The sequence below is a fragment of the Pteropus vampyrus genome, unplaced genomic scaffold (genome assembly GCF_000151845.1).
Source record: "Pteropus vampyrus isolate Shadow unplaced genomic scaffold, Pvam_2.0 Scaffold489, whole genome shotgun sequence".
NCBI classification, from domain to species: Eukaryota; Metazoa; Chordata; class Mammalia; order Chiroptera; family Pteropodidae; genus Pteropus; species Pteropus vampyrus.
Genome location: NW_011889270.1, coordinates 62,708 through 73,358, shown reverse-complemented (window position 1 = coordinate 73,358; position 10,651 = coordinate 62,708). Strand labels below are relative to the sequence as shown.

The 10,651-nt window shown below is 34.7% G+C and overlaps 1 protein-coding gene across 1 annotated transcript in view; it reads right to left on the bottom strand.

The window, feature by feature from the left end:
- Positions 1 to 10,651, bottom strand: part of SCAPER (S-phase cyclin A associated protein in the ER) — a 189,909-nt gene that overhangs the window by 147,795 nt on the left and 31,463 nt on the right. The window contains exons 8-9 of the mRNA XM_023524721.1: positions 8,756 to 8,916; positions 6,504 to 6,595 (exon numbers count right to left, since the gene is read on the bottom strand). Coding sequence (XP_023380489.1) covers positions 6,504 to 6,595; positions 8,756 to 8,916 — 253 coding nt within the window. The remainder of the gene's footprint in view (positions 1 to 6,503; positions 6,596 to 8,755; positions 8,917 to 10,651) is intronic.

The following is a 10,651-nucleotide window of genomic DNA, read 5'->3' as shown; positions in this document are numbered from 1 at the left end:
GTAGGATTAAAAACGTGTTTGAAAAAAGAATAGCTGAAAACTTCTCAAATTCAGTAAAAGACACAGAACTTCAGATTCAAGAAACTAAGATATACATCCTAGGAAACTCATGCTAAGACACAAAAAAACTTTTAGGAAACACAGAAGGAAAATCTTTTGAACCTATGGCTAGACAATGTATTCTTAGACCTGACACCAAAAGCATAAAGAGAAGACCTCATGGATCTAATCAAAACTGACGATTTTTCCTCTGCAAACGACCCTGTGAAGAGAATGAAAAGACAAACAACAAACTGGTAGAAAATATTCAATAAAAGACTAACTGAAAACCCTCCAAAGTCAACGGTATTATTATAAACAATCCAAGGAGAAAATGGGTGAAAGACATGAACAAACATTACACTGCAGTGTACACAAATGGCAAATAAGCACATAAGAGAAATTCAACATTAGCCATTAGAGAAATGCAAATTAAAACCACAGTGAGATATCTCTATATACCTATCAGAATGGCCAAAACATAGTGGTAATACTACATGTTAATAAGAAACATGGAAATGTGGGGTTAGAGAGGTGTTAAGTAAAGGGTTTGAGATTTTTTTTCCAGTTTTATTGAGATAACTGACATATAACATTGTATTAGTTTAACACAGACAACATTTGATATATATAACGCAAAATGATTACCAAAATGTTTAACACTCATCACTTGACAGTTACCAATTTTTTTCTTGTGATGTGAACTTTTAAGATTTACTCTTAGCAACTTTCAAACATACACCACACTACTGTTAACTACAGTCGCCACGCTGTCCATTATATCCTCAGGAATTATTTATTTAAAAACTGTAAGTTTGCACCTTTTACACAGTATGTCTTTCTCTGACTTATTTCACTTAGCACAATGCCCTCAAGGTTCATCCAGGTCACAAACGGCAGGATTTGCATTTCTATGGCTGAATTAATATTCCATTGTGTGTGTGTGTGTGTGTGTGTATATACTACGATTTCTTTATTCACTCATCCATCGATGGACACTTAGGTTGTTTTCATGTCTTGGCTATAATAAATAACGCTGCAAATAAACCTGGTGGTACAACTGTCTCTTTGAGATAGTGATTTTGTTTCCTTTGGGTACAGAGCCAGCTCAAATGGTTGCTCGAATTTAATTTGATGAGTAGCGTCCATACTGTTTCCATAATGGCTGCACCGATTTACATTCCCATCAACAGTTCACACAGGTCCCCTTTTCTCTATATCCTCACCAACACTTGTTACCCCGTCTTTTCGATCACAGCTTTTCTAACAGGTCTGAGGTGATATCTCATCGCGGTTTTGATTTGCATTTCCCTGATTAGTGATTTGAGCACCTTCTCAGGCACCTGTGGCCATTTGGACATCTTCTTTGGAAAAATGTCTATTCAGTTCCTCTACCTATTTTTAAACCAAACTGTTTATTGCAATCGAGTTGTATGAGTTGTTTATATTTCTGATATTAACCTCTACTGATTTATGATTTGCAAAGATTCTCTCCATTCTGTAGGTTACCTTTTCATTTTGTAGATGGCTTCCTCTGCTGTGCAGAAGGTTTTTAGTTTGACGTAGTCCCATTTGTTTATTTTTGCTTTTGTTGCCTTTGCTTTTAATGTCAAATACAAAAAATCATTGCCAAGACATTTCTTTTTGATTTGAGGAAAATGTTCTATAATTGACTGTGGTTATGGTTATCTGTGAATACACTAAAAACAGATGAATTGTATACTTTAAATGGGTGAACTGTATGGTATATGAATTGTATCTCAACAAAGGTGGTATAAAAATTAATATGATAAAATAAGCTAACTTCTGAATCTTATTTCTGGAAAACTTAAAACCTACATTCCTGTGAAAAACATTTTTTTCTGAGTATCGCAAAGCATAGCATCACATGATTTACTAAAGGGAAAGAATTTTACTTCAAGGAAAAACAACTTACAAAAAGCTCATTCTTGTAACTCATTATCCCATTTTTTAAAAATATAGTAACTATGTTAAATTTTGTATATTATATTTTAAAATAAAGATTACATAGAACCTATAATATTTTATTCAAGTGTCTGGACTTTGAAATCTCTAAGGGGAAGGTATGTTTAAATTTGCTTCTTTTTAAATTTTTATTATGAAGATTTTCAAATATACAACATAGAGAAAACAGTATTTTGAACTCCATGTTCCAATCATCCAGCTTCTATAATTGTTAACATTCTTCTACTCTTATTTCATCTATTTACCCTTCCTTATTGATTTTTTTCTGAAATAGTTAAAAACAAATCCTAGACATATCATCTCTTCTGTAAATATTCAGTATGTGTCTTTAACACATAGGAACCGTTAAAAAAAAAAAAAACAGTATCATTATGATAACCAATAATATTAATACCTTAAATCATATAATAACCAGTCTGTGTTCAATTTTCACCCATGGTTAACTTATTAAAAATTTAGTGTATAATGTTATACATTTCTGCTTTATCTTTTAAATATATATATTAAAATAAAAATTACAAAACCAACCTTATAAAACCCACGCATATAAAAAAATAATTAAATTATGAAATTAAGTTTAACAAAAGATTTTAATTTCCATTTAATTTAAGTGGCTCACTCTTAGGAGCACTAGGATTAATAACTACTTTTTAAATGAAGAAAAACATCTCTCATTGGAAGCTTCCTTAAAGAAAGGAATACTGCCTAAAACTTGGACCTAATCCATTAACAAATAAGATGGCCAACACAAACACTATTATATAATAAAAGAAAAAACTGAAATAACTGAAACAAGTCAAGAGGAGGATATCAAAATAGAAACTATAACATAGGTCTCGACATTAAGAAATTAGTTATGGACAGATTACATTTCTAAGGAACCTTCAGTAAAAACTATATTGAAAAATTATTCAATTTTACAACTAAACTGTGAATTATACGATTAAACTGTTAGAGAGCTTCTAAATACTTGGGATAAACTTATAAGTTCACAGAACTAAAAACTGTATTTCATATCATAATTTTTACACCCCAGAACTACAATTTTTCAAATTTTACAAATGTAAAAAATTTATTAACTAATTTTATAAATGTTAGCCATTATCAATAAATTAAAGTTAATACAACTAGTAACTGAAAAGCACTTCGCCAATCCCAACCTGACTGATTTGTTGTCATTTTCATTAATCACTGTATTTAATTCCCTAACACTTCATTTAGGATCTTTACATAAATGTTCAAGAAAAACATTCTGTTTTATTGCAGTAACCTCGTTAGGTTTTGACATTAAGGTTATGCTGGCAGCATCATAAAATGGACTCTACTTTTTTATTCCCAGGAAGAGTCTGGTAAGATTGATGCTATTTTTACTTTAAATGTTTGAAAGAGTTCACGGGCAAAGCCTTCATTACCTGGAATTTTCTTTGTGAAAAAATTTTAACATTTGTTAGAACATAAGTATTACCAGAGGTCTGGTAATTTTATTAGTCTATTTGAAGAACGACCTTTTGGCTTTGTTGATTTTCCCTATTCTCACATACGTGTTTTCCTTCCTTCTATGCCGTTTGTGTTTAACTTGTTGGGTTCTTCATGTGATGAATAGTAAGTGTGGATTTTAAGTTTTCTTCTTTTCTAATATGTGCAGTTGAGGCTAAAAATTTTCCTCAAAGCATAGCTTTATCTCAACCTCACGAGCTTTTAAATGTTGATTTTCATTCTATCCTTATTTTCAAAATTTCATTGTGATTTCTTCTGATTCATGGATTATTCGGAAATATATTCTCAAATTCCAAAAATTTGAGAATTGTATGGCTATCTTTTTATAACTGATTTCGAACTTAATTCCACTGTGTTCAAAGAGAGAATGAATTCAATCATTTGAAATTTGTTGAAACTTGTTTAATGGCTCAGCACATATCAATCTGTTAAGTTTTCCATGTGTGTGAATATGTATTATAGTTAAAGCCATGACAAAGTAGCCTGTACTAAAATGAACCTTCTTTCCTCCAAACACAACTATAAAAGCTTGACAAAATATATAAAGGCATTGTTTTAAAGGCACTGAACAGCAACCAACACAGGCAAGATTTGAAGAACTACTCTCCCTGAGAAAAGGGAAGGGCAACAACAGGCGACCCACATTCACCCCCGTATTTTCCCTGAAGACGCTTGGAATTCACAGTGCAGGGGAAGTGAGCCCTCACAGAAAACAGCAGTCCTGTCTGGCTGATATAGATACTGGAGTTCAATGAGTCTAAAGCAACTGGGACTAGAGGGGCAGAAATCTTGGAGGGGGAGGAACTACAGCAAAGTGAGCCAAAAAGTCTGCATTCAATCTTCCCTTAAGAAGTCTGACAACTGCCAAGCTTTGCATATACAAGGCAAGATTCCAAGACACCCAGCAGAAAGCAGCAGCTGTGATGCTAATGAGCAGAGCAGATCTCGTAGCAACTGTACGGCGCTGAGGAAACAAAGTTTGGAAAACAGGAATGTAGTGGCCTTGGCAAACACCCCAGGTTTTCAGCTGACACCCCAAAAAGAATAAAGACAAAACTAAAACACCTTAACTTTAAAAAAACTTCAAAACGAACCTTGACAGAATTAGGGCGATCTCTATCTTCTTGCCAAAATAATAATAAGTTTTATATGGAGCCTCTATAATTTTTAATACACCATGTTAAACATTTAATTAGATATTATGCGGCATGCTATAAAACAGGATCAAATAACTAAAAATCCCACAAAAATGTTTTTTAAAGTAACAAATCCACAGGTAGTTCCGATATTTTACTTTTCAGACATAGACTTTTAAAAATAGCCATTATAATACACTCAAAGTATGGATTGGACATACAGAACAGAGGACTGGTGGACCAAAAGACCTAACAGTAAAGCATCAAAAGAAGAAAGACTGGAGAAGAGTAAGCATTATTTGTCAGACATATCGATCATGTCCAGTTCATTAATCGGGCTGTTTATTTATATCTCTACTGATTTTTATCTACTTGCATCATCACTTGTTAAACCTCTCAGTATGAGTACAGATTTTTTAATTTTCCTCCTCATTTGTCAGTTTTTGCTTCATATGTCTTAAATATACGTTATTTGTATGTATTTATAAATTCAGATTTATTTTTTCTGTTGAAATGATCCTTTAAAAATGAAAAAAAAAAGTCTGTTTCTTCTCTACTTTGCTTTGTCTAGTATTAGATCAATATCAGCTTTGATTTGAGTAGGATATGCAAAGAATATCTTTTCTTGCCTTTTTCTTTTTACTTTTTTATGTCTTCACATTGCAGGTGAATCTCTGGTAAGCAGAATATAGTCGGGGCTTTATTTTTGAAGCAGTCTTTTTTGTTGTTGTTAAATTTTAATATTTAGACCATTTACAGATTTGCATTTACTTCTACTTGTTTTGATTTGTCTCATTTATCTTCTTATCATTTCTTGCCTTCTTTTTGATTAATCTCGAAACATTCCTCTACTCTTCATTGTGGTTTTCTTGAGTGTATAACATTCACCCCTGACTTACGTCTAATTCAAATTAGTACTTCTGTAACTTCACAGATAATGCCAGAATACTAAAACACATGAACTCCACTTATTCCTCTCCTGTCTTTTGGATCGCTGTCATAAATTTTTATTCTACATATATCTCAAGCTCCATGTGACATAATGTCACATAGTTAATACACAGTCAGTGTTACTGACATACTCACTGCTAGGACTCATTCCTGCATGTGTCTCTGGGACCACTGTCCTACCATCTGAAAAGCCCCCGTAGCATTTATTGTTGTTTAGATCTGCTGATTACAAATTCTCTCAATTTTTATTCCTCTTGATTTCTCTTGATCTCACCTTCATTTTTAAGGCTATTTTTGCTGAATGTAGACTTCTACGCTGTCAGTTATTTTCTTTCAGCATCTTAATGGAGTCACTCCACCATCATCTGGCTTCCACTGGCTATGAGAGTTCTCTCGCTCCTTTGAAAATAGCCTTTATTTTTTATTTTTTATTTTTTTAAGTTCCAACTACTTGTAAAAACTTTTCTTTTCCTTCGATTTTTAGTATTTTGATTATATTGCATGTAAATGAGATTTGTTTTGTTGTTTTCCTGCTTGGAGGTTAGAATACTTCTTGAATAGGAGACTTGATGTCTTTCAACAGTTTGAGGAAATTCTCGGTGATTACCTGTTCAAACGCTGCTTCTGCACCATTCATTCCATCCCTTCACAGACTCCGCTTACAGGTGTGCCTCTTAGGCTCTTCTCTGCATTTCCCATCTCGTTCCTTTCCATGATTTAGCCTCAATATCTTCTACTGTACTCAGAATCAACTCAATGGCAACATTCCTAAATTTTAAATCTCTTCTTAATATATGCAAACATATCGTATGTTTTAAGACTTTCATTTATCTTCCAGGATTCATCTCTCTCAGAGCACCATGACTATCAAAAATCTGGACTGGCTGCTCTCTAGACCTGGTACACAGCTAGTACCATGGGTTCACCACCATAAACTATTACCTTTGCCTCTTTTCTGTGCCGGTTCCCTCCATTAATGATTGGGTCTGTGGAGGGAAAAAAATTTTGAGACCTTGCATGTTTGAAAATATCTTTAATCTACTCTCACATTTAATGGATAATTTTGCTGGACCTAAAATTATAGGTTCGAAATTATTTTCCTTCAGAATTTTGAAGACATTGCTCAATTTCCTCCTGGCTTCTAGTGATAGTCTAGCAAAAGCCAATGCCACTCTGATTCTTGGTCATTTGAATACAAACTGATTATTTTCTCTAATTTTTTTGAGCCTCTAATCATCTGCAGTACATAAATTTTCCAACATGCTTTGTTTCACTCTATTTTCATCCATTATGTGGATGAAATGGGCCCTTTTGGTCCAAAAACTTATACCATAAGGAAATTTCCTTTAATTATCTTCTTAATGATGCCTCCTTCATTTTCTCTGTCTTTTATGACCCCTCTGATTCAAAAACTGGACATCCCCGTCATCCACTTTTATATAGCAAGCCCCAAACTTGGCATTTTAAAACACTAAACATGTTATACCAACACAATTCTTTGAGTCAGGAATCTGAGGGTGTTCAATGTGGACGTTCACCTCCTCTCAATGTGGTGTAGCTGGGGTGCTCGACTGAGGCCAGAGTGTCCATGACAGCTTCACCAAACGCTGAAGCCTTGGCACTAGCTGCTGGCTGAGACAGCGAGGTGCTCCTCCTCGTGGCCTCTGTCTCTTCGCATGGTCTCTCATTACTCAGTGGCCTATTCTGGGCTTCTTTACAGGCAGCTTGCTTCCAACAAGGTGAAAACGAAAGTTGTACAGCCTCTTTATGAGTTAGGCTGGGAATTTACCCAGCATCGGTCTTGTCGCAGTCTATCAATCATGTCAAGTCACAGGGCCAACTAAAATTCAAGGGGAGGGGAAACAGACTCTACCACTTGACAGTGGGCGTGGCACAGGGATGAGAGAATTTACTGGCACCCATCTTTGCAGACAACCTGGCTTCAGACTGCAAGTCTCCCAAAACTACGAGTCACTTGTCCAATTACATTTTCAGCCTCAAAGACCAATATCTCATGATCTCTATCAGATCGGGACGGGCTCCCTTGGTCTGGAAACCTGGCAGTTCAGTGGGAGAAGAGGGTTTGATGTGGAAGCAAGGATGAGGCGTCTCCATATCCTCTTCATAGATAATGTTAAACTTAATCTCTTTGGTTTTAAAAATTGTACTCCCACCTTCAAATGTGCCTGGGTCAGATACCATGTTTCTTACCTTCTCTAGAGAATAAAGCTCCAATATTCTGCTGGGGTGAGGGAGATACAGCCATCCTACTACTATTAAGGGGAAGTAGGAGAGTTCAGGAGGCTTCTTAATGTATAACCCTTACCTTTTCCCTCACTTTCAGAGTTACCTGCTCCCACCAATCTCTGATCTTTTGGGGAGTTGTGTGGAGCACAACAGTTTGCCCACTCTGTGAGCTTAGGATTCAATTAGCTTACTCAAATGTCACCACTGGTCTAGTTTCCAACTTTCTAAAATAAAAAAGCTACAAAGGAATCTTTCACTGAAGAATAAAGAAAGTAGTATTATTAAGCTGCTCCTTAACTCATAACACAAATTCATTCTTATCATCATTCTAAAGTCTAAGCTTTATCTATAGATATCTAAAAAACCTACTCTGAATTTCTATATAAAAACATTTTATGAGGGAAATTCTTACAGGATAAATTCCAGGTGGGCCCTCAGAATAAGAGCCTATTTATTTGTGCCCTTAATTATTCTGATGGTATAGAAAACGTATATCTGAGCACAGATAAACACAGAATATTATTTTAGTACCAAAATAATATTCAAATATTAATGAAATAAAATAATGACATGTAACTTAAAAGTGCATGCTACCTAGAGGATAGGTTAGCCTTATTTTTTTTTTTTTAACTTTAAGTCAAAAAAGTTATAGAAGATCTACCTTGTAAATTATTTGACAAAAAAATTCATTCTCCTTAAAGTTTACACAGGGCAAACCTGAGACTTGAATGATCTCTGTAAGCTTTCATTTGCCTTTTAACTAGGGCAAATTAATATTATATAAATGAAGCAAAAAAGATCAATATATAATGCTACTAGCACCAATTTCGATTGAAACAAATATTTCCATATATATCTACCTGTCTACTATGTAAAAAGGATGATTCAGAATCACTTGCCATTTTTGCCGGAAGTCTTCTGTACCGTCATTGGTGGGCAAGACTGGGCAGGTGCTACATCTGCAGGAGCAGTCGAGCCTGTATGATGAGCCTTTACTTTGTCAGCCCAACTGACACCTGTGGGAGCCAGACGGGGAGCAGCCACTGTGCCGGGTGAACCCCTATAGAGAAGAAAACTGCATTAACAAACCAAATATAAAAATTAAATTTCAGATTTACACTTAATAGATTTAAATAATAATTTATATTTGTGTGTATCCACATATGTAGAGTAACATACTACCACAGCAAATTAAGGCAAATATAGTCATTAATTTATTTTGGTCTAACACTTCATTAATTGAATATAACATATTATATGGATATAATATAGAAGCTCTCATTAGTTCAGTTTAAAAGAAAATTTTAGTTAAATTGGGAATCTTAAAAATACGCATACATACCTTAAACTTTTTATTTTATTTTCATATAAATGTACACTAATTTGCTAACCTGTTGATATAGACACTCTTAAAAGAGGCTTTTTCATTGTGTACATTTCTTACAGGAAACACAAGCGTGATGCCTCACTGTCAATATCCAATTCTGGTTTATTTAAAATGGAGTGAGAATTTAGCGATTAGTAAACCCTCCAGTGTACACTCCTTCGCAACTTTAACATTTTCCCCAATCTTTGATAATGGTCCTATCTAATCTTCATCTGACAGCAAAACTTTAATAGTTCACCTCTATCGAAGCCTTCTGAAAACTTATCTTCGTTTTCACAGAAACACTCGTATTTCACTGGTTTGCTTGATATTTAAATCATGAGTTAAAATAATGAAGACAACTGATGAGAGAACAGACAGAGATCCAGGAATAATTGAGTCAAGCAGTCCAACAGATGCAGAGTTCAGAACACTCGTTACAAAGATGCTCCATGAACTCAGGGGAGGGAAGTATAGATGAATTCAGTGAGAACTTTACAAAGAGATAAAAAAACATAAAAATGGAAATGGAAATTATAAAAGGGAACCAGTCAGAAATGAAGAACACATGATCTGAGATGAATATATTATAGGGAATAAGCAGAGCGGATAAAGAGGAGGCTCGAACCACCCATATAGAGGATGGGGAAGCCAAGGGCACTCAATCAGAATATCAAGAAAAAAGCCAAGACTATCATAATAATTTAAGGAGCCTAAGGGACACTATTAAATGTAAAAATATCTATGTCATACGGGTATCTGAAGTAAAACAAGAAGTTGAAGAGCTATTTGAAGAAATAATGATGGAAAACTTCCCTTCCCTGGTGAAGGAAATATTCAACATACAACCCCAGGAAGCTCAGAGAGTCCAAGAAAGAGGAACCCAAAGAGGCTCACATCAAGACACGTCATAATTAAATGCCAAAGGCTAAATACAAAGAGAGAATCTTAAAAGCAGCAAGAGAAAAGCAATTACCTACAAGGGAGCATCCATAAGGCTGGCAGCTGATTTCTCAAAAGAATCCATGCAGGACAGAAGGACTTGGTACAAAACATTCAACATGATAAAAATCCAGGATCTACAACCGATGATGCTGTATCCAGCAAAGCTATCATTTAGAGTCACAGGACAGATAAAGAGCTTCCCAGACAAAAATAAGCTAAAGGAATTTATCAACACCAAGCCAGTATTACAGGAAATGCTGGAGGGCCTTCTTTAAGAAGAAAAAACATGATTTAAAAACAGGAATAAAGAATGGTAATAACTACATTCCTATCAATAACTACCTCAAATGGGAAAATTAAGTGCTCCAACCAAAAGACAGAGAGGCTGAATGAGTAAGAAAATAAGACCCCTACCTATGCTGCCTACAAGAGACTCATTTCAGATTAAAAGACACACACAGACTAAAAGGAAGGGGATGAAAAA